This window comes from Canis lupus, chromosome 6 (genome assembly GCF_003254725.2).
Source record: "Canis lupus dingo isolate Sandy chromosome 6, ASM325472v2, whole genome shotgun sequence".
Classification (NCBI taxonomy): Eukaryota; Metazoa; Chordata; class Mammalia; order Carnivora; family Canidae; genus Canis; species Canis lupus.
The window spans coordinates 63,435,522-63,461,150 of NC_064248.1; the positions used below are offsets into that span (position 1 = coordinate 63,435,522).

The 25,629-nt window shown below is 33.7% G+C and overlaps 1 protein-coding gene and 1 long non-coding RNA gene across 11 annotated transcripts in view; one reads left to right on the plus strand and one right to left on the minus strand.

Annotated features, from left to right (window-relative positions):
* Positions 1-608: 608 nt before the first annotated feature.
* Positions 609-25,629, minus strand: part of PRKACB (protein kinase cAMP-activated catalytic subunit beta) — a 113,493-nt gene continuing 88,472 nt past the window's right edge. For all 9 annotated transcript variants that reach the window (XM_025417858.3, XM_025417850.3, XM_025417856.3 and 6 more), the window contains 5 exons: positions 23,209-23,335; positions 22,225-22,320; positions 18,610-18,732; positions 9,577-9,741; positions 609-3,867 (listed from right to left, as the gene is read on the minus strand). In XM_025417858.3, coding sequence (XP_025273643.1) covers positions 3,742-3,867; positions 9,577-9,741; positions 18,610-18,732; positions 22,225-22,320; positions 23,209-23,335 — 637 coding nt within the window. In that variant the 3' untranslated portion in view covers positions 609-3,741. The remainder of the gene's footprint in view (positions 3,868-9,576; positions 9,742-18,609; positions 18,733-22,224; positions 22,321-23,208; positions 23,336-25,629) is intronic.
* LOC112640991 (uncharacterized) overlaps positions 3,863-25,629 on the plus strand; it is a 65,838-nt gene continuing 44,071 nt past the window's right edge. Inside the window, exons 1-2 of one of the 2 annotated variants that reach the window (XR_004816358.2) lie at positions 3,863-5,604; positions 5,838-5,950. This is a non-coding gene — a long non-coding RNA (uncharacterized LOC112640991). Of the gene's footprint in view, positions 5,951-25,629 lie in introns of both variants that reach the window. The other variant, XR_004816357.2, reaches the window with a different exon arrangement.

Genomic DNA, 25,629 nt, shown 5'->3' on the forward strand with positions numbered 1-25,629 from the left:
TGTTTAAGGAAATGAGAAAACTGGCATATTGTCTTTAAGCCCTGACATTGATAAAATAGAGCAAGCACTGGTATAAAAATAGTAAACAAGGTGTTATAAAGTATATCAATATTTATGAATATTTGCAGTTACAATAGGAAATGGTAACCTGTTAAAATAACTAGCTAAAACATTATTTCTTGAGGTCAAGGATGACTATAGAAACACACACTAATCAACCTGGCTGAAATCAGAAGAGGTACTGTGAACTCAACAACACTTCTGAAAAAAGACAGTAAAGTTCATAGTTTATTGTTCCAATATAAGGATGAGGTCTCCTGCAGTGTCAATCATTTAAATATGAACATTTTTAACATTCTGTTAAGAGTTATTTGGACTAATAGCATGAGAAAGAAGTAGAAACGCTTTTTAGAAATTATGGAATCTAGTAGTTTCTTAATATACATCTGGTTGGACTTGATTGGTGGATGTTTCTCCCCTATTACTCTGTTCCCACTATTAAAGACCAACCCAAATACATAAAAACTGGAATCTGTAAGCATCTGTAGTATCCACAAAAAAGAAATCAGGAGATGAGGGCACCAAATAGAATACAAGACTCAATACACTTTTATCCTTTGAAGATACTTTAATTTTGCTGTTATGATTAATTAAAAAACACAGTTGTTTTCAGCATTTCCTAGCTACAGTAGTGCATAGGAAATTCCATTCTAAACAAAGAAGAAGTAATTAATGAAATAACAACACACCTTAACATTTTACATTGATAGGTTACAGTTTACAAGGTGCTTTCACATACATTATTTCATTTGATTCTTACAACAAGCAGATAAAACAGTTGGTGGGAAAGAAAAATGATTTTTTTTTTTAGGCTTATGATGAGTATTTTCAGGCCAATGGGCAGTCAATACAAGAACATATCAAAAACAAGACAGCAATACCCACAAGCCACAATATCTTTTTTGGTAGGTTGACAGTTTGATATCAATTGGATTATTTAGCATCAGTGAAGGAGGAAGGAATCAAAACAGACATGAGGTCCTCATGATATTCAAAAAATTGTAAGAACACTGTAAGAGATAAGAAGAAAGATGCCCAAAAATATCACCTTACCAAAACTCACTTCAAAGCACATTATCCCTTCAAACTGTCAAAAAGAATCTTGTCATGACATGTGAAAATTAGAAAAGACCTTAAAAAACTGCCTAATGGAACTCATTTTGTAGAGCTGAGGCCAAGGTCATGCTGACTGTGACAGAACAGCCCAAGACCCAGACATCTTGACCTTGAATCAGGGGGTCCTTCCTCTGCAATGCCATCTCCTTATTATTTACTGAGGAAAAATGTAATTTCTTCTGTTTCAAATAATGTAATCTGAGGTTAAACACTGATTCATTCCACTTATTTGTTATTCAAGTTTTTATCTTGTTCTTGGCTAAATTGTGGCTGAAACTGCGAGTTTTATATAACTTTAATATACTCTAATTCAGTGTACTTGATTGGTTGGAAATAGACTCCCTTGACATATCTGAAAGCTTACTCATGTCCTTTAAATGGAGAAATAGCCCTCAAAACCAAAGTACTCCTTCAGGTCATCTATCTAGGCAGATTCTACAGCAAGTTGTACAGGGCAGCAGTAATTTTACTGAAGACATTTTTTTTTAGAACTTACAGAAATCTTTTTAATTGCTGAAAACTAAAATGTAATCAAATTGTCATCCCCATGATTTATTAAAATAATTTTACAATAATATACAATAAAGCTACCATAGAATCTGTAGCATACATATAGAATACAATGATCAGCATGTTCTTGAGCCAAAAACTAATTAAAATATTTTATACAAATGATATTTTAAATTTATTAACATGACGATATATTTTTGTCACATAAAACTTGATACAGCAAAGTATTTCATATTTTTCTTGCACATCTTAAATATAGGTGGACCAACTGAAATCATCATCAGCTTTTAAATGACATAACCATGCAGAAACACTTGACAACCAAAAGATATACAGATTGATGCAGGGAACATCCCAGACAGGCTTCTTTTTTCAATGTCTTCAAAGGTTTTACAAGGGTGTGGTACAGAGGAAAAGAAGTAGAGTCAGTGACCTGCACCAATAATGAAGCAAATAGAAGGTTTATGTACATTAAGATTGGTTTGATTAAAAACAACTTATGTGCATGTAAATTGATCATAAAAAATGAACACAGTTTATTTTCGACTCTTTTGGTGTGTTTTAAGATAGGTCACTGACACATGGAGAAAAAACAAGATGGGAAAACCTTAAAAGCAAAGAAAAAAATATTTAAAAAACTGAGTTAAGCCATGGATTCTCAACGAACATTGAACTAAATGTGCAAAAGTGCTTGAAATTTCCAAATGACAGCGAAGTTGTTGGCAAAGAATTATAAAAAAAAATTAAACCCAAATACTAAAATTGTATCTGCATGATCATACATTTTATTTACTGAGAGAAAAGAGGCTCGGAATTCTGACATGTCTAAAAATGTCACACCTCAAAATTAAAATACAATTGTGGCAGTTTTAAAAACTTTGTCCCTTTTCCTTACTGAGGAGGCATAGGATGAAAGCCGAAGCTTCAAAAGGGCCTCCACCTCAGGCTGACAAATATAGTACACCAGAATAACCTGGCAACAATTCCTTTTGTTCTTCACTGTGACAAAACAAAGCAAAACAAACAAAAACCTCCTATAAATAAGAGCGTCTCCATACTGTTTACAAGTAACAAGCCATTTGTTTGACTCAGTAAAGTATTTGTCTGCATTAATGTTCTTCATAGTTCATTTCTTTTCCTTTAAAAAGTTTACAATGAGGACTATTTGAGAAACTTAAAAAATTGTCCCTTTCTTTATCAGTCACATTCTGTTAAAATACTGGCTAAAACCCTTATGGAGGAGTGAAGGTTTAGAAATCTTAGAGCTCTAATACCTACAGAAATGCTGGTACCAAGTGATGATCCATATAGCATTAGTTTTTCCTGTGAGTGAGACACATCTGTCACACTGCACAGGTGGTCACTTAATTACTCAAGGGGAAGATGATACAAAAGGTGGTGGGGGGAAATAGAGCATCTGATCTCTAGGAATCCAAACTGCTGGGTCTAGCTACTCCATGTTAGTCTATCCAAATGTTCTGCCAAAACAGTGAATTCTACAAACAATTATTTGTTTTGTATAAATTGCCTTGTTGATAAGACATTCTATCTTCCAAAAGTGTCAGAAGTTTTGGCAAAACGGAGTCTGAGCTACTCAAAGTAAAAATAATTATTGGAAGTATATCCTTAAGCCATTGAACAACAAAAAGAATGGCAAGAACTACCAAAGGCAACACTTATCCTTCCTTTCAAATATCACAGAGCCGTAACACTGCCCATCTGAAACGCCAACAAAATAAAATGGAGCACTGTATGGAGAAAAACCAATGAAAATGAAAAAGGAAGAAATGGATGTAGGAGGGGAGAAAGACAAACCAAAGGGAAGCAGAAAGGTGTCTAGGTGTGTGTTATGGCACAGACAATGCTTTGCTTAGCGGTGCCTTGTTACACAGGTAGATGCAGAGCGCACACACGGATGGCAATAAAGACCTCACTCAGTCGCTGGAATGACAGAACTAGGTAACTGCTTCAACAAGGATGGTCTCAGCCCCACCGTATCTCTCAACGGAGCGCAAAAACTGAGTGTGAGCTCTGATGTCATCTTGTCGCTCAGCTTTAGAATTCACAAAATTCTTTTGCACATTTTTCTGTTATAGAGACGCGGATATCTTCTTCTTCATAGTCATCAAAGTTGCTGGTATCTCCAGAGCCTCTGAACTTTGGTATGAATGGTGCTTCCACCTGTAATTGAGAAGGAAAAATAAGTGTGATATTATGAATTACAATAGCAAAAATAGATTTGGTCTCGGTCTTAGTCCCCAGCATAGCGCTCTTTCAACTTGTGGGTTTCCTAAGTGTTATGTTAATGAGGGGACTTGCGGAGAGCCCCTAGCTTGCCTAAGGAAGGCGCTGGTTATATATTCAAAACAAAGTTTACCCCCCAGCTCCAGGAGGGGAGAGGGGCTAGAGACTGAGTTCAGTTGCCAATGGCCAGTGATTGAAACCATCATGCCTACATAATGAGCCATAAAACTTCAAAAGGATGGAGTTCAAAGCGCTTCCAGGTTGGTGAATAAGTGGGGATTTGGGGAGAGTGATGTGCTTGAAGAGAGCAGGAAGCTTTGAGCCCCCTTCCACATGCACAAACTATGTGTCTCTTCGACCTGGCTGTTCCTGAATTACATTCTTTCATAATAAGCTGGTAATAGTAAGTAAAGTTTCTAAGTTCTGTGAGCCGATGTAGCAAAGTAATTAAAACCTAGGAGGGGTTTGTGGGAACCTCTGATCTACAGCCTCTTAGAAGCACAGGTGACCAGACTTGTGATTAATGTCTGAAGTGGTGGTGGGCATGGGTGCCTTGGGGGGATCAGTTGGTTAAGTGTCTGCCTTTGGCTCAGGTCATGATCCTGGAGTCCTGGGATCGAGCCCCACACTGGTTCCCTGCTCAGCAGAGAGCCTTCTTCTCCCTCTGCACTTCCCCCAGGTTGTGCTAGCTCGCTTGCTTGCTCACTCTCTAACAAATCACGCTCTCTCAAGTAAGTAAATGTTTAAAAAAAAGTGGTTGTGGGGTACTTTTATAGGACAGAGCCCTCAACCTGTGGGGTCTGGTGCTATCTCCAGGTAGATACTGTTATTGTATGGTGGTGTGGGGGGCAGAAAACACACATATTGGAATAACAAGAAAAGTGAATGCCTGGGAGTTTCTAAGCACTAAGGAAAATAAATTCCCACTATGACTATATGGTAGCATCTTTGAATACCTTTAGGTCTCTAAATGATAACAGCATTAGAAAAAGCAGCAAACAGTAGATTTGCTATTAATCTCAACATTTTTATTCAAGGAAAGGTACAATACTTAAGAGATTTCTAGGATAATTAACTATTGGCATTAAAATGGCTGGCATTTCAGGTTACAGAACTCCAGATTTTCCTTTATCAGTTCCTTTTTTTTTTTTAAGATTTTGTTTATTTAAGAGAGAGAGAGAGAGAGAACAAGCAGAGGGAGAGGGAGATAATCTCAATCAGACTCCATGCTGACCGCAGAGCCCAACATGGGGCTTGATTCTCAGATCACAACCTGAGCTGAAACCAAGAGTCAGACGCTCAACCAACTGAGCCACCCAGGCTTACGATAGAGAGCTCTTTTTAATATCTAAACCAGTAATCTCCAAAGTTTTTTTTTATTTATATGCCTTTTAGTAAAGCATATCTGAGTATATATATATCACCAATATATGTGTACTAACTATGGTAGTATAAGATATATACACAAACAAGACATTTAAAAAGAACAAGGTAAAAAGAAAGTAGGAATGGGAAGTCTAATATCATCTTTTTTGTTTGCCAGCTGGTTGCCTTGCGTGCATGCTCTGGGGACTGCTGTTCTGCACCATGCAGAAGAATCAGCTATGCAGGGAGTTGCCTCACATCTAGCCAGGCAGCAATTTAGGATCACACCTATTGGGATCATCTCTACATGTAAAATGATTATTCAGTATGAGTTATCCAGGCCTCATTCTTTTGTTCTGCGTCTCTGCTAGATATCTTGGGTTATTTCATTGTTCGTGGGCACTTGGTCAGAGAATAACAAAGACTATAAAAACCATTCAAACTATCATTTTTGTCTTGCTGTGCATAATTATAATTGAGACAATGTTAAAACAAATGGCTACACTGAAGTACTGAATTATTTCTATTTGTAAATTATCCAGGGATCTCCAAGTGCATTTGATAGTCAAGATTTACTGTTGACCAATCTGTCCAATACTACAACCTGCTTGCTATAGAGTGCTACCTCTTGGCAAATAAGCTGTTGCTACCTAAGGTAAGTAAAGCCCTCTGAAAGGTACATGAACTCTGAGCAATAGCAGTTCAATTTTATCCCACTTTAAGAATAATTGTAGGGTGGCTGGGTGGCTCAGTCAGTTAAGCATCTGCCTTTGGCTCAGTTCTTGATCCTAGTGTCAGGCTCCATGCTCTGAGGGGAAATACTTCTCCCTCTCCCCCTTCCCTGCTTGTGCTCTATCACACACTCTCTCTCTAATAAATAAGACCTTTTTATTTTTTAAAATAAAAAGGTCTTATTTATTTATTTATTTATTCATTTATTCATTTATTTATTTTTATTTATGATAGAGAGAGAGAGAGAGAGAGAGAGAGGCAGAGACACAGGAGGAGGGAGAAGGAGGCTCCATGCCAGGAGCCCGATGTGGGACTCGATCCCAGGACTCCAGGATCGCACCCTGGGCCAAAGGCAGGTGCTAAACCGCTGAGCCACCCAAGGATCCCCTAATAAATAAAATCTTAAAACAAAAATAATTGTAAAAATACAATACATAATATAGGTAGATTAATAAATGCGAGTAGAAGAAATTTTTATTTCTAAATCTAAATATGAAAAGATTAAAATGTATCGTCTTAAGATATTAATAAAATGAACAAACCTCAAGCAAATCTAATAACTGTATCTAAATATAGCATTAATTAACACAAAAATAACAATAAAGATAATGTAAACACACAACTACAGGGGGATATGGATGATTTTATAAGAAAATAAAAATTTGGGGATCCCTGGGTGGCTCAGCGGTTAAGCGCCTGCCTTCGGCCCAGGGCATGATTCTGGATTCCCGGCATCGAGTCCCACATCGGGCTCCCTGTATGGAGCCTGCTTCTCCCTCTGCCTGTGTCTCTGACTCTCTCTCTCTCTCTCATGAATAAATAAAATCTTTAAAAAAAAAAAAAAAGAAAGAAAAATTTCTGAATTGACTGAAGAGATAAAAACTTAGAGATCAATATCCAAAGAAAAATTAGTTTGTTAAATTTCTAAGTAATAAGTAGAAGTTAATTCTTATTTCCTTAAGTTTCCCAAAGAATAGAAAGACATAGAAAATTTCCAAACTCCTTTAATGAATTCATTCATTCATTTAATGAATCCACATAATCTCAACTCTAGAAAAACAAAAACTGCAGGTAAAACAAAAACTGCAGGTAAATAAAAGTTAGGACTATGGAGGCAAAAACCCTAAATAAAATTTTAGCAATTTGATTTTGCATATTTTAAGTAGTATTTTCCAGGTATTACAGTAATACCCCACGATTAAATGGTGTTCAGGAATGTGAAGATATTTCTAATATAATTCATCATGCTAATATGTCAAAGAAGATAAAGCACAATGTACTAGGAATCAAGGTTTTTTTTTTTTTTTTGATATTTTTTGTGGTTATTTTCTTAATTTGACCAAGAATATTTATCCAAGACAAATAGCTAACTTCATATTTGAAGCTAAAACATGAAAGGCATTCCCATTCAAAACAGAAGAATACAGCTGAACAGTCCCTATTCTTTAAAAATATTATTTTAGACATTCTAGCATATACAATAGAGCAAAATGGAAATAAAAGATGTAAATATTGAAAAGGATGAGGTAAATGATACCTCTGCCCACTATAATTATTTATCAATAAAATGCAAGGAAATCACTGAAAAACATATGGAAATCAGCAACAGAATTTAGTAAGGTGGCTAGTTGTAACACAAACATAGAATTTATGTTTCCTCTTATGTTCTATAATGGGAAAGCAAACACATTTGTAACAGCAATCAAAATATAAATTTAAAGAATAACTTTATTTTTTGTTATTTTTAAAAGATTTTATTTATTTATTCAGGAGAGACAGAGAAAGAGGCAGAGATACAGGCAGAGGGAGAAGCAAGCTCCATGCAGGGAGCCCGACGTGGGACTCGATCCTGGGTCTCCAGGATCACGCCCTGGGCTGAAGGCGGCGCTAAACTGCTGAGCCACCCGGGGTGCCCAGAATAACTTATTTTTTTAAGAATTTTTAATTATTATGTTAAATTAGGTTCCATAAGGCCCATTCATACTGAAGTAGAGATTTTGGTTCTTTAAGAAAGAAACTGGGCTTGTACTGCGCAGGGCTAAGACTTTACTGAATGACAGAAAATATTTGAATAAATATAGAAATATAATATGTTCATTATGAGGAATTTTCAAGATTTTGATTCTCTTCTAATTAATACGTTATCCCAATTTAAGAACCCAAATACAATATAAATATTTGGAAAGATCAATAATATTGTTTAATGGGTACAGAGTTTTAGTTTGCAAGATCAAAGAGTTCTGGAGATGGATGGTGGTGATGGTGACACAACAGTATGAATGCACTTAATACCACTGAACTTACAAATGGCTGAGATAGCAAATTTTATTTTTGTACAACAAAACTGTAGAAAATGGAATTTTGTATTCTTTTCTAAGAATTCCATATTAAATATACAAATATTTTGAAAATTTAAAAATGAAATACCATAAAGTTATATAAAATGGTGTAGTGTATAGTACAAGAATAGACAAAAGGAATTCATAAAAATAAAGTTCAGAAACAGACTTAAGTATATTAATTTACCATTGGTAAAGGTGGAATTTCAAATAAGGGACCAAATAAGGATTATTCATTCAACAAATGCTGAGAGGATAATTGGCTAATTATGAAACAACAACAAAAAGAAGTTAGATCAAAAAGCACTAAAGGGATGCTGTTGGCTATACAACATATCCAGCTGAGGTAATGATGCTAAGGGCTGTTTCATGATTTAATGGCTAGGGAGTTTCAGAACCCGTCTTATGAGATGTAGAGACTACTGCACTCAGACTGTGTTGCTCTTTGCTGCATTAGTAAATTCTTTTAATGCCTTGTTTTTATAATCTTTTCTAAAAGATAAAAACTAGGAAGACTGTGCTATTAATATTCAATTACAGCATTTACATTTTTTTCCTAAGGAAATTCACTCATGTGGCTGCACAGCATCATTAAATATGGCAAGTCTCTGAAATATTAGAAGTTTTGGTTTTATAGAAAAAAATTAAATATTCAAGATGTAAACACTTTATAAATACAAATTATCTTTAACTGGGCATTTAAGAAGCAAAGAGAAATAAAGGTAATTCAGCACAGCAAAATCTTTTCTTAAATGTCTCAATTTTTACAAAGGTGAAGTGATAAAAGACTGAAAAATAATCTTATGAATCTAGCTATTAAAGTTATTAAATTAGCTTGTGCAAATTCTGGGTGGGAGAATATATTTGTTTATATGTTGTCTTTCTAATGTGGCTTCACATTAGTTTTAAAATGCAAACCCTTGTGACATTGTCTACTGTATAATTACCATGATATTGTGAAGAATCAGAGGCATGAGTAGGAAAAATTTGACACTGAAAACATTTCAGATTGATGGTCAAAACAGAATATGCTTTCTCTTTTATCAAGGAGAAAACTCATTTTTGTTGGGGCTGGAAAGGTCCCTTAAGTTCTGTGTAGGATTAATTCAAAGGTAAAAAAATAAAATAAAATCATGTATCAAGTTGAAAATATCTCTATTACATAGAATTTAAATACCAATTTTTAAAAGCTTTTAAAGAAATGGCTCACCTTCCTCTGGTAAATAGCAATCCAATCTGTTGTGGCAAACCACTTGTGAGTTTTTATATCACTCACACCATTCTTCAGGTTTCCAAACCGCTTTGTCAAATCCACCTGCAGCAGGTTCCTTAGAAGGTCCTTGAGATCTGAACTGAAGTGCGATGGGAACCGGACCTGTACCAACACACCAGGTGGCCAAACATACATTCCAATGGTTATCATGGCCTCAACTTCAAACAGAGCACAAACCTCTGAAGAAAATGCTAATTTGAGCGGTGAACAGATTCACTTCTGAGCACCTTGTATTCTTAATGTGATTCTCTACAAGTGCCACCATCACCTTATAAACTCCTATTGTGTGTTATGACATTACCTCAGTTGATCTTTATTTAGGTATGCTATAATATTTGTGTATATCTGTTTCCCCCAGACCATGAGCTTCTGGGGGGAGGGTACTGTGCCACTTTTGTGTTTTTATTCCCAGAATTTATTACATAATTTCAAATAATGTAGTTCATGTAGTTAACAATTAGTTAAAGAGACCTACTATGTACTACACTGCTCTAGTGCTGGATATATAGCAAGGAGCTATGACATAGTTGGTGAATAAGGTATAAACTATACCCCAGAGATGGGAGAAAACTAGGATTCAGAGGCATTGTATAACTTACCCAATCATTAGACTATAAAGTGGCAGAGCTGGGACTAAAAATCTAGTCATGATTCCTAGGCTCATGAATTTTGTTCTTGATTACACTGTCTTCAAATGTATAGAGCTCTTTAACTTCTATTCTGACTTTCAAAATGCTTAACATGGTGTTAATATGTTTGGATTCTCATATTGTCAAAGTAGAAGTTAAATCATGAGCATGCAAAGCTAGTTAGAGTCCATAGCAAAGCCAGATTTATAACTATAATCTGACTACTACTTAGGCTATTCTGTAAATAAATGCTTCTCTAGGACCCACTTTCATCAGAATCAACTGGGAGAGCTGAGGCATAAAAATGGTGATTCCCGGGCTTAGTTCAAATGATGGGGGCATTGTGTTTGAAATTCTGAGGTTTTATCTCCAACTGATTCATATGGGCATGAAAGCTTGAGAAGCATTATTTGCAACTCTATTCACTACTCTATGCAGAAGTTTTTTTTTTTTTTCTGCTAGAAAAAAATTTGAATGTAAATAAACTAGAATCCTCATCAGATTAAAGGAAAACTAATGTTTGTGTCCAACAACCAAAGACTAATTGAAAGATTTGGGGTCAACGCATATAAATTAGCAACTAAAATCCTCATTTTTGCAAAGTCTATATTATCACAGGTTATAAGAGAGTTTATATTCCTAAAAAAGTATGTGAATTGCTACACTTTTTAATTTTTACTGGTAAAAGTAAAGTTTTATCGACACAATGGCTTATTAGAAGTTAGACACTGTGCTGAAGTTTATGCATACTGGCTCATAAAAACCAAAATTTAACATTAAGGTAAGCATGATTATGATTTCCATTTTACAGGTGATACCACCAAAACTTACACAGATTAAGTGATTCACCTAAGATTACAGAGCTAATAAGTGATAGAGCTGTAATTCCAAACCAGGTACTCTGACTTCAGAGTATACACTCTTAATTATTCTGTACTGTTTTTATGATTCAATAACCTGAAAATAGTTATTGTCAGGACATTTCCAAACGACTGAGATTTTCATCTTAAAAATACTGATGCACACTTCCTCATTTATCCTAGTTGGACTAGAAACTAGAGAATATGTGGTATTCAAAAGGCATATTGTCTAAAAATAACATGATTTATTTATACAGTGGTTATATTCCAACTTTGCTTAGATTCCAAAGAAGTAACTTATTTGAAATAGAGCTATCTTTGTTTAGAATAGAGTCTGCATGAACTGTTCAATGTAATGTGCCAGTTATTTTCCCCTTCATCATGTTCAGAACAGTAGACAATAATGTACCACATATAAATTATCTTTTGAATTCAGGTAATGTGCGGTTTAATGCCTAAAGAATATATACACCTAAATAGAGTAGTTCTTTATTTTGGAATGCAGATAAGGTGTTGGTGTTGGATTAGTTAATATGTGTGTTTATCTTTGTAATCTTTCCAACAGTAATTCTCAAATGGGGAGCTGTAGTCGGGGGGTTGTGACGGTAGACATCAGAGTCATTTGAAAACCTTACCAGATGATAGACCTATCCTCCTCACCTCCACACCACACCCTCTTCTTCCCCAGAGATTCTGATAGGTAGCCCACACTTGCTTAATAAGCACGTTAGTGACAAGAATCTATCAGATCCTATGAGTATACTGAAGGAGAAATCATGAGAATCATGGTGAAAGTTATTTTTTCTATGACTATTCTGAAATGTAATCAGAAACATAGTTTCTTTGTTGATTTGACTTTCCAAAGAGCCATGTTGATTCATCAAACTGAAATTAGCAAAAACCAGAAATTGACTTAAATACAATTATGTTTCAGATGCAAGACTTTTACTTTTATTTATGGTATATTAACTTGGAAACACCAAAGGCTTCTATAATGGGAAGAATGACTTTTACTTCAAAATTATATTAAGAAGAGTATTACTATTATTATTTATAACTGCTGTAGAAATTGAAATTAGAATTCTATCATATTGGAAAAAAGGGGGTTTTAGTTTAATTTAGTCCAAACCTTCATTTTAAGATAAGGAGCCCAAGCTCCAGTGAGACTACCAACTCAGTTTCTTTCTTGGGAAAATAACTTAATCCTCCTGATTCCTACATCTTTCTGCCAGTCCATTACTGGGCAAACAATGTGAAAGCTGAAAAAAAGCCAGACATGGAAAAGAAAAAGTCTAGACCCATTAAGCCATTAGATCTGAGAGATAAGATTATTGGAAACTGACATTATTTAACATGAAAGAGGTGTTTGCACAGTATATACTTCCTAGAGTGTTTATTTGGTCTTTTCCCTCTAGTATTTCCTGTTTAGGATTCTTTAATAACCTTTAGGGACCAAGTTACTTCTGAGTTTCCTAATGATATATTCTTATGAATAAATCAATTTCTACAGTTAGGTATAGACATACAGAACGAGCTTTTGACATATACTGTGTATCAAAATAGTCTGTGATAATTTAAAACATACACAGAAGACCAATGAGTCAGTATCTCTGACAGTGAGTGTCCACTTCATGACACCCACTCTGTGCTTGGGATAGAGTAGTATACAAAATAAGACAGAGTCCTACCTTCAGAGTTTACATTCTAGTGAGGAAGAGAAATGATAGATAGTAATTTAGCAAAAAGAGTGATCCTTTAAAAATGTCACCCTATCATACCTCACAGTCTTGCATTGTAAGGTCTTTGATTTTTACTCTGAAAAAAATGGGGAGGGGGGGATGCCTGGGTGGTTTAGGTTGAGTGTCTGCCTTTAGCTCAGGGCATGATCCTGGGTCTTGCATGGAGCCTGTTTCTCCTCCCTCTGCCTAGGTCTCTGCCTCTCTGTGTCTCTCATGAATAAAAAAACAAAACTCTTTTAAAAAATTAAAAAATTAAAAAAAGAAAATGAATCATTGCAAGGTTCTAGAAGAAGTAACAGGGTCTAATTTAACATTTTTAAGTGACTCAAGAAGACAGCAGTATCAGTGAAGGTGATAAGAAGTAGCTGAATTCTGTGTATATTCACAAAATAGGGCCAAAATGGTTTTCCTATGCATTAGATATGGAGTGAAGACTTCAGGGTGTCTTGAACTGAGTAATGTAAAAGATGGTATTGTCATCAACTGAGATGGAAGGAGCAATGGGAGGAACAGGTACAGTTTAAGATATTTATTAGATACCTGAATGGAGATGTCAGGTAGGAAGTTGGCTACAAAGTTTGCAACCCAAGAGTCAGGTATAGACTGAAAAAGTGAATTTGGAAATTGTCAGTTTGCATGTAAAGTCATGAAAATGGATGAAACTACCAATGGAGAAAGTGCAGAGAAGAGAAGAGGACCAAGGCAAGGAGGCTGACAAGGGAAGATCAATAATGCAGGAATAAAACTAAGATTGTAAAGAGTTACTGAAGCCAAGGAAACAAATAATGAACCACTGAATTAGATTCTGTTTCTGGTTTGCCACAAACTACCTTTTATCTTTGGGCAATTAGATCTTGATTTACCTACATATGGGGTAAAGGAGTTAAACTAAATGAAACTGAACATTCTTAACCATCTCAAAAATTCTACCAGCTTATCGCTTCCATAGAAAGAATACCTGAGTTTAAATTTTTTTTTTAATTTTTATTTATTTATGATAGTCACAGAGAGAGAGAGAGAGAGGCAGAGACACAGGCAGAGGGAGAAGCAGGCTCCATGCACCGGGAGCCTGACGTGGGATTCGATCCCGGGTCTCCAGGATCGCGCCCTGGGCCAAAGGCAGGCGCTAAACCACTGCGCCACCCAGGGATCCCAGAATACCTGAGTTTAATTCCAACTCCAGTCACATACATACTCTATGCTTTAGGGCAAACTCTTCCACCTTTCTGAGTCTCATTTACCTCATCTAGAAAATGATGAAAGTATACTTCATCCCTCAGGTATGAAAAGAAGTTATGTAATTTTTATGACTGATGCAAGGCACTAATTCTATATTTTTAATTTTTCAATCTTTCTGTTACAATAATATTTCAAGGATCTGAAGCTGAATTTTAAGTCCAAGAAGGAACTTTGAAGACAGCCGTATCTATCACTAGATATTTAGACTACTCAAGGACAGTCCTGTGGTAGAAAATTCATAGCTTAATACGAGTGGTTCACTGTACTTAGATTGTACAAACACATGGCTTATGCTGAACATCTATTTTGCTCTGTGAGTTTGGGATGTAGGTGTATGCATTAGGTAGAAAGTGTGTATGTGATCTCAGTAAAATCCCTGGGCTCTGAGTCTCTAATGAGCTTCCCTAGTAGACAACAATTTGTTGCTGGAAGAATTAAGTTCATCCCCTCTAGCTCCACTGGGAGAAGACTCTTGAAAGCTTGTGCCTAGTATCCCCTAGAGACTGCCCCATGAGCCTTCTCTGCTGATTTTTGTTATAAGGTAGCTTAAAATGAAGGTACTCATTACAATAGAAGGTATTCACTTCTTGAGTATCATTGCTGAAGTCTGTGAGTCTTCCTAGTGAATCACCTAACCTGGGAATGGTTTTGGGGACCCATGATACAAAAAGTTGACTGCTAATCAATTACCTTTCATGTGAATGTGAATTTCCCTTGAGGAAAAAATGAACCACCTCTTTGATCATTCTATATATACATATGTTTACAACTTTATATTTTGCATAGTGTCTTCTTGTACATTTTTGATGTTCATTAAAAGTGCAATAATATTTACTTTATATATAATGAAGCTTAGAATTTTAAAAATTATCTAAGTGAAGGACTCTAAAGTTATAGTTTCTACAACAGCTGTTACTTGACTGCCTTATTTGCAAGTATCACTTTTCAACACAATATTAACTTTAATATTTCCAAGAGTAGTGCAACCAGATAGAGTTGCTGTGGAAACCATAACTGATTCTTGTCACAGAGTATATGGCACTGAAGTATGGAATTTAAAGACTATATACAGAAACTCAGCATATATATAGTGCTAGGATGTGGCAAATTTAATGCAAAAATTATAAGACTTTTCTGTCAACTATGCATTTCTAAACCTGAACCTTGATATTGCATGAATAATTTGACATTTTAAATACCACCCCCTCCTTTTTTAAAGGCAAAATATGTGTAGGAGAGAATCTAACAAGCTGATTGATCATCTTTCTCTGCATTTAAAAATAACAACCTGAATTAAAATATTGTAATACAGAAAGTATTTAAGAATCTAATTTTCAAATATATGTATTTCAGTGAATTAATCACTTCATTAAATATATTTCATTTTAATTTTGATGTTACTGACACCTAAAATCTTTATAACACAGTTTCAGGACAGAAAAATGTAATCAATAAAAATGTTGTATAAAATAACATACTTTAAAAAAATTAGAAAAAAATAATTCTCACTGAAACATTTTTAAATGATATATCACTCAGACATTAAAGATTTTAAATATAAATACAAGATTTGCAAGATCAAAATTTGATTTTTAATGACTTGAATAATTAAAAAATTTAAATATTAGTCTCCAGTTTGGCTTTTATTTACTAGCTCGAGAGATAATACTTTTGTAATGCAGAGATACATTCTAGCTTGGATTTGAGTGTTGAAACAGATGGTTTTATTGGGAATGGTGCATATGATTTTATGCTCATATAAAACAGATCCTGGAGATCACTTAATGGCAATATTCTGCTTTTCATGAGTTCCACTTTAGGAACAAAGGGGAAAAGGGATGAAAAACTTTATACCTAATATAGGAAGAGATAATCTGGCACCTTTAGTTAAAAACAATAGTACACCAAACATCCTATCCTATTTCTAAGTAAAGAAAAATATAAAATTTTATGTTGCTAAGGTGTTGTTAAGGTGACTCAGATTTAAACAGGATTTTAGAATATATGCAGATTTAAATATTAAGTTAATATTGGATTTTTCTATTAAAGTTAGATAAAATAAAAACATATTCATAAGCAGTTAAAAAAATTTTTACACAATGTAGAATGATTGGCTAATAAAGGTCAATTCATACAAATGAAGATACATTCATTTTATATAAAGCAGTTTTTCTAAGGAAGTAAAATTTAATTATGATGGCATCCTTGTCAGACAGTTTTATTCCTTTTATAAAGTTAAGTATAAATAAATGCAATGTAGTAAAGATTCAGGAACTTTGTAATGATCTGTAATTAAGTTATTTGGAACTATTAGTATAATTTCTGCATCCTTAATCTTGGCTGAGCCCTATATATACAGTTTTTTCCCATACATACATACCTAGGATAAAGTTTAATTTATGAATTAGGGACAGTAAGAGATTAAAAATAAAGAACAATTATAACAATATGCTGCTGTAATAAAAGTTACCTGGGTGGTCTCTTTCTCTCTGTCCCTCTTTCAAACCATCTTATTGTAGGCTACTCACCTCCTTGTGATAATGTGAGATGATACGGTGCCTAAGTGATGACATGAAGTGAAGAAAATAAAATAGGTGTTGTGACATAGTGGAAGACTACTAATGACCTGATGGTGATACCTCAGGAGGAGGATCACCTGCTTTCGATTGTAGTTGACTGAAGGTCACTGAAACTACTGATAAGGGTTGACTACTGTATGCTTCTCTCACTGATTTTAAAGCATTTTAGTTCTTTCAACATTCTTCATATCATCTTTGGTTCTTACTCTCTCTTGAAATTTTACATAATAAGTTTTCAACTTCTTAAAAAATAAATCCCTGGCTTGTCTACGAATTTTTCTTGATCTTTGTTTATCTCAAAAGTTCTTTTACAGGTACTTTAATATTCTGCTGGGTAAAAACAATTACAAGGGTAAGAAACCTGAGGCCTAGAGATCTACAAATGTGACAAGGACAGCAGTGATACTTAATTGCTCATTCTACCTTTCTGCACTTCCTTAGCTTAAATCTTTCAACACCTAGCTTAGTTATTTGTAAGAAGTATTTATTTTTTATTTTTGACATTGAAGTATAAGTTCTTTACTGAGCCCCCTAATTTGTGAATACCTCCATAAAATAAAACTTTCCCCATAAAAAAGAAGTAAAATATAATTGAAAATCTTGTGACCCCTGTAGACTACATATGTGCTGTGAGAAATGGAACAATACTGTGTTTATATGTGGATTCTATGTTCTATTAGTATCTTGTTCTTATAGTCAGCTATGTAGCATCCATGATTTAAATTTGGATCTTAGTAAAAAAGATAAATGACTATATCAGGAACATTTAGGGAAGCTACTGAATAGGTGATATTATAAATTTTAAGTTCATGAATCACATGAGTGTGAATCTGGCTAAGATACAAAGAAACAGAGACGTTTCCCCTATCTCCTTCAAGATTCTTTAGGTTGATTAGGCAATTTTCTGCATTAGAAGGTCACAAAATATGAAAAAGTCAACTACATTACATCTCAGGATAATGCTATGTTAAGGTTGATGCTCTATTTCCTGGTCATATTCTAAATGGGGCTATGTGATCTAGAGAAAAGAAAAAGACAAATACAGCATACCACATGTAGTAACAGGAAAAATGGAAAAATGGGAAATCACCCTTTCTTATAAATTCTATCAAAAATGTATAAAAGGTCTTTCTGGAATTTTTAAAAGCCTATTCTTTTTTTTTTTTTTTTCTGTGGTAGAAAGAAATCAGGCTCACCTCTATGAAAATTGACTGTAGTATTTTTAAAAAAGATCTGAGGTATATGCTTGGCAGGAGTGAATGGTTTGTTTTAAACAAAATACTTTTGGAAACAAAATTAGGGATTATAAATGCAAAAGAAATTGGTGGAGTAATTACAAGATGTAAAATACTATGACATAGTGAATCTACTCATGCTCAAAAAAAGGTTTTTTCCATACTTGCTAAAGATCAATGGCAATTAAAATCACAATCAACATAAAAAATTGTTTATATCATTTCTATGAATTTCCATCTTATAAAGGCTTGTCTATTTTATATTTACTTCCAATTTTGTGATGTTTAACATAATTTGAACAGGTCTCTCCTGAGAAGACAAAGGTATATAAAAATAGCCTCTAAAACTTCTCTTCAAGGAGTTACCCACATGAAATAACTAGCAATTTTTACTTATTTGAAGAAAAATTGAGAATTAGGGGTATGTTCCTATATTTCATAGAGTAATAAAAAACAAAATTGCTTTTTTTTGCTAATTTGTAAAACTGCTTTTTCTTAAGAAACTTCAATGATTTAATATTTATTTTGTTATCTTAAATGCTAAATACAAAGGCAGCAACTACGGATATTTCTGTATTTTTCCCAATTTAGGGTAATATTCTGATGACATCAATGGTGTCAATCTATAAGGCGTACGCTTCATTATAGAAATAATGAATGAAAGAGGAATAATAAAATGTATTACTTACCTTTCCAGAAACAATCTTTTCATAAATTTGAATTGGTTGATCTGCAAAGAATGGGGGGTAGCCAGCTGCCATTTCATAGATTAACACTCCTAATGCCCACCAATCCACTGCCTTATTGTAGCCCTGAGATAAACCAGCAGAAGATATCAATTATTACTTAATCTACTCAGAGGAGAATAAAGTAATAGATGATTTCAAAATGATCTTCAAGTATATGAAATTTGTTAAAGAGCAGTTGTTGAGCAGCTAGCTATTTAGGATAGAATAAAAAATGAACAAAATATATCACATCACATTTGAATTAAACAACGGGGAGAATTTCCAAATATTGGAATTGGATATTAGGAAATACTATTAAACCTTATTCGTAAAATCATGAAGAATATTATAGACAATAAATATCCCTTAATTAATTGGAATAATTTAGTTGCTGCTTAACAATGAAAAAGGAGTTACTAAATTACCTTTTCAAGTCCATTCTAGGCCCATAACCTTATAAATCAAGTTTTCTGGACCATCCTTAGAAAAGTCAAAGGTTTTTAGACAAAATGTTAGATACTGGACTTCGCAGTAAACAGTGGAGTTGAAATACTCTATACTGTTGGCGTTAGGAGATGATTATACTATGGGCATTCCCATCATTTCACAGAATCTTCATGAAAGCTGCAAGTTTAATTTGGAGCCTAATAAATGTAAATATTTAAGTTACTTTAGCTATCCTACTGTCCTGCCCCTCATCTCTAAAAGATACAGAAAAAACTACTAATTCATGGAGTTTTTGTTAAGGACTTAATTAAAGGAAATAATCAAAGTACACTGCAAACCAAAATGTACAATTCTAAGGTTAATTTTCTTTTTTTATACTAAACATGCTAAAATTAAGAACTATTTATAATAAAATAAAATAATAACATGTTTTATAAAGTTTGTTATTAACTATGATCAGTGTCAGTTGGCACAAAAGATTATGGGGAAAAACCCAACTTGATCATGAAGAGAAATAAACTGGATTCTTGCCATTCTTGCCAGATCTTTTTGTCTGCCCTTAAATTACCTTCACCACTCCCCACACTCCAAACTTTTGTTAAAATTTTAGTTTTACAAACCATTTAATTTTCAAATTATTAGCTAAAATATACTATAATATAGAGATATTTTTCCTGTATGTTTTTTTAAAGGGAGACTAGCATAAAAAGAATAGCACTTTAATTTGCTAATAGAAATGGGCATCAATTTTGCTTTAATTCTTTGAATTCAACTCACTAGTAATGTCACTCATTACAATATTTTTACTATAATGAAAGCATGTGATGTTGAGCCATATCCTTTTATTAAACTTTGATTTCTATGTTTCAGATTATGTTAATGTTTATAAAAACTATGCCAGATACTTTTAATATGCTAGGTATAGAGAATTAAATCAGTAAGAAAAACTAAATTACAATAGATAAATAGGTCAAGGACATGAACTAATAATTCAGACATACACCAAAACCCACCAAATGTCTATAAAGCATTAAAAAGATCTAATAACCAAAGACATGAAACTTAAAATAATGAAATATAATTTAATGCTTATTAAATTAGTAATGATTTTAAAAATAAGAATATCCAATGCTGGGTAGTATGACTGAACAGCCTCTCTCACACTGCTAAGTATAATATGTTACAATCTTTTTGGAAAGCACTCTGGCAATTATTTATGGAGAGACGTAAAAATGTTCATACCCTTTGTCTCAGTAATTCTACTTCTGGGAATGTGTTCTGAAAAAATAATTTAAAATGCAGAAAAATCTTTATACAACAAAATGTTTATGTTTATCGCATTTATTTATTATAATAGCAAAAAAGGAAAAAGGAATGACCTGAATATTCAGCAATAGAAAAATGGCAAAATACTTTTTGATACATTTGCAAATAAACCATTAGAATGATATTTTCATACCTGTTATCATGCAAGTGAAAAACGCGGAGTACAAACCATACATTCACTATATCTCAACTATGAGAACATGCACAGAAAAATATAATGTTTTTTTTTAAAGGTTATCTCTGGATGGTGAGGATGATAGGTTTTTTTGGTTGTTTCTTTTTATTTGTCTGCCTTTTCCAAATTTTGTACAATGGACATCTATTACTTTTACAATATATACATATACACACTTTTAAAGTTTTGGTGCTTACTCTGTCATCACATTGTTAAGTGTTCTCACAGAAGAAATATGTTAACAGCAATGAAATTTAGATTACAAAGGACTAAACAGTTACAGATGATTTAAATTATAAACAAGAGGAAAGTTGAATGAGATCATTTATTTTATTCTTGTATAGGTTAGCCAAATTTCAATTATTCAGGGGGTAGTTTTCCAGTTTGTAAATATTAAGGCATGTGTATTATCCCTTTATCTTTCCTTGTCATATTTGTGTTCAGTCATTGTCAATTTCTCCTTTCTAGCTTCCCCCCCATTGGGATGGCAATGGAAAGGAAAACAGACTCAAAACCATCCTTTTATACATGATACAAATTTCTCTCACCGCATTTTCAGTGCTTTGAAAAGTAGAGCTATCTTCAAAAAGACAAACTATTCAATTGCTATAATATTCCTGTTTTAAACTAAAATTCAAAGACATTTGCATGCATTTCTTTTATTTAAGTGGTAAAGTTGAAACAGAGGAAGAATTGGGAACTAGTACGTATCATTTTTACATTTGCCTTGTGGGGTAACCCAGAGCAAAGGTAGCCCACCCTCCTGTTATTGGGAATAATTATGAAAACGCCATGTTTTTGGTTTCAAAACAGGACTTTTTTCTTTTCTCCTTATAACATCTATATGAGATGATGTATGTTGATTAAACCTATTGTGGTAATCTATTCCACAATCTATGTAAATCAAACCATCATGCTGGAAGCTTTAAATTTATACAGTGAAACATGGTAGTTGTTCTCAGTAGAATTAGAAGAAAAATATATGGATCTAGAGGTAACATTCACATTATTTTTTTTGAAGTATAGTTGACATATAATACTATATTACTTTCAGATGGGTAACATAGTGATTCAACATTTTTTTTTCAACATTTTATATATATTATGAAATGGTCATCATGATGTATCTAGTTACCATGTGCCACAATACAAAGTTATTACAATATATATATATTTTTTAAAGTTTTAAGCTTATTTTTTTTTAATTTTTATTTATTTATGATAGTCACAGAGAGAGAGAGAGAGAGGCGCAGAGACACAGGCAGAGGGAGAAGCAGGCTCCATGCACCGGGAGCCCGATGTGGGATTCGATCCCGGGTCTCCAGGATCGCGCCCTGGGCCAAAGGCAGGCACCAAACCGCTGCGCCACCCGGGGATCCCAAGTTATTACAATATTATTCACTATATTCCCTATGCTCTACCACTCTATTTCTCTTAGATTCAGAGTTAAAATTGAAAGGTAACTGGATTAGTGGTAGATGCTAAGTAATTGTTTAAGTAATCAAATAGACATAAATTCATAATGTAGATTAAAGTGTAATATTAGCTCAGTAAACTATTTTTATAAAAGTCCACAGTGATGCATGCCTTATATTTTTACCTCTTACATAATGACATTATAAATATACCTTGCTGAGAATTATCTCCGGAGCCAAATATTCTGGAGTGCCACATAATGTCCAAGTTCTGCCTTTAACTCTTTTGGCAAACCCAAAGTCTGTAACCTATAAAAGAAAAAAAAAACTTGCAAACATTCATCATTATCTCACAGTAAATGTCTTTATCATACCTAAGTTGAAGTAAAAAATCAGGGTTAAAATTAAAACCATGAAAAAAAATTAAATCAATGTAATTGAAACTAATCCACGCAGGCCACTATTAGTGAAGGAAGGTTCACTCTGGAGAACTTTTCCCTGACTCAAAGAAATAAACACACAAAAAAAGATAGCAATAAATAGTTTTAACAAAAATGAAGCAGTGGTGTAAATATTCCTTGAGTTCAGCCTTTGCTCTGCCATGAATTACAGCATCAGAAGTGCAAAATAATCAACAGGAGAATCAACTATGTAAAAAGGGATGCTCCCACTCTACTGATGGAAGAAGTAGAAAGAAAATACTTCCACCAGTTCAGTATTGGTAGCCAGGGCTCTTTGGCAGCTGCCCTGTCTCTGACTCTAGAGACAGACTGGGTTCAAATTCTGACTCTACTACCTGTGACTTGCTGTGCCTTAATTCCGTTAGCCTTAAGATGAGGATAACAGCAGTACTTTATATGGTTATCAGGACTAAAAAAGATGATACATGTAAAACACTTGGAATAATGCCTGGCACTAAATGAGAGCTCACAAATTTAGCTATTCTATATATTTCGTTATGTAGGAGCCTGTGTTCAGTTCACAACTATAGACTATGGGAGGTATAAACATATTCTATTCTTGATGGGATTTTTGGTCTTGGTATTAGTGGCAGAATCATGAGCTCAATTTAAGCTATTAGGAAGAACTGTCTCGCTCAAAGAAAAAAAAAACCAATACTGGTAGTTGAGGTTAAATACATACAACTTTTACCTAATATTTTCTCAAATACATTATATATATGTGTTCAAGTCATACCTGGATATAACCTTGGTGGTCAATTAAGAGATTTTCAGGTTTTAGATCTCTGTAGATGAGGTCTAGTGAGTGGAGGTACTCGAATGTTAGCACTATCTGAGCTGCATAGAACCGTGCATGGGGTTCACTACAAAGAAAAAAAACATTGATTTTTCTATAAAATAGGTTAACACATGGTAATTAATAGATCATGTAAAAAATTTAGTAGAGATACTTTGGAAGCAAAATCTTTTTCTTTTAAACATATGTAAAGAATCCTGTTAGTTTCTGATTATCTTTTAACCTCTGAATTATCTTCAAATAATACTTTAATAATATGCTTAGGAGGCAGCATACATTGAAGAAAAATATAACTCTAAAACTGTCATCTTATTTTAAATTATTATTATCCATATTAGAAGATATTGATGTCTTTATGTCTCTCTTTGAGAATGACTGAAAAGCAAATGTGTCAATTACATTGTCTACCATGCCATTGTAATTGTTGACAGACTCTAACTTTATCACAAATTTCAAATGCTTAAAGCATTTCACTACACAGAACTTGTTTATCTGCATTAATCTGCAGACTAATGCCATTTCACTCAGACTATTCCTATTACAAAAATGATATAGTCTCATTATTTTAAAAACATCATAAAATATTGAAGAAAAATAAAAAGCACCCATAATCCTATCCAGAAATCATAGATAAATCCATGTATGAATTTCCAAATCTTCTATTATGCATGTTTACACAGGTATCTAAACATAAATGTAAACATGTGTAAACATGTACAGTTCCTGTATGCACAAATTAGATCAATTGATAGATCAGTGTAATGATGATGCCACATTCAGTATTATTCCAAAGGATGTACTGATTTTCAAATTTGAGTTTCTATTTCAACTTCTAGTGTATACAATGAATTCTGCTAATCCGCCTGATGAACTGTGATGACTTTCAGATTTATGTCCTCAATGAATTACATGAACTATGAATAGAATTTCCCTCAAGATGGTTGGCATTAATTTGATCTCATAGCACCAGAAATAGAAATTCCAGAAAAGATTATATATGCTGCTCCTTTTGCTTGTCATTATAATTTCTAGGTTCTAGATTGATACATACCAGGTGCTCAGGAAATATTTGTTGAATAAATGAGTATGTAAAGAAAAATACTTTTAGAGGAAAATATTTTATAATTCCTTTAGAGTTTCAGCCCTTCCTCAACACTGTAAAATCTGTATCATACACTGTATGACAAGGAGTGGTGGGGGGTACATTTTAAAAGGAAATTGGAAGAATCAACCTTGTCATTAAAACATTCTTAACTTGAAACACAAGCATCTTATACTTATAAATAAATATAAATTTATCAGTGTAAATATGATATAATAAGCATTTTAAATTTACTTCCATACACTGACATCTGAGTGGAGGAACATGAACATTACATAGATCTGTAATCAAACTGTTGAAAGATGAAAGCAAAATATCCTGTAGGAGAACTTAATGTTGAAACAGCTTTAAGTCTAGACAGTTGCTATTTAAGTAGAGAATCATAATGATTGCCTTGATTCTGACTAAAGCCATGGTCAACAACTCAGTATTGTTGTTGCCTCAAAGTTTCTAAGATAGGAGTTAGTAACCTCTCAAGTGTACATGTAGTATGAGTGAAAGATTAGAAAAGATAATGTCTCAGTGTGAATTATTACACTCAACTTGCTTTTCCACCTAGTACTAAGTGAGGTATTAAAGAAATAGGAGTGTGGGGAGTTGCAAAGGGAAGAATTTAGTAATTATAGAAAATGGACAAAATATTATTTGAAGACAGGTTTAGGTGTAGTGCTTCAATATAAAGCTTTGAATTATCATGAGGCAATCTGAGGAGTCTGGGCCTGTATGAACAAGGGTAGTAGGAGAATGGACAACAGTAGGTGAAAGCAATCATTAAAAATAAACAGACATAATGCCTGATACATATTAGGTGCCTTATCATATTAGGTCAATAAATTTTGGCTTAGGCCTCAGATAACTAAAGTAACTCTAATGTTGGCCCATAATTGAATATGATCTTGTGATAATCTGAGTCTATCATCATCTTCTTTTCTGAATTGGATTATCATCATCAACAGTTTGAACTCTTGAATGTACTTTCATCATGCCAACAGATAATGTGCTAAATGAAGCTGGACCTGCTCTGGGTTTCAACTTCATTCTATTAGTGATTACTAATGAACAGTAGTAGCTTACAGACTATCACGCACAAGTAAAGTTAACTGAATCTATTTTAAAAACTGTGTAGCCTTGTAAGCAATAACCTAATGATAAAGAACAGGGGATCCCTGGGTGGCTCAGTGGTTTGGCGCCTGCCTTCAGCCTGGGGCGTGATCCTGGAGTCCCGGGATCAAGTCCCACATTGGGCTCCCTGCATGGAG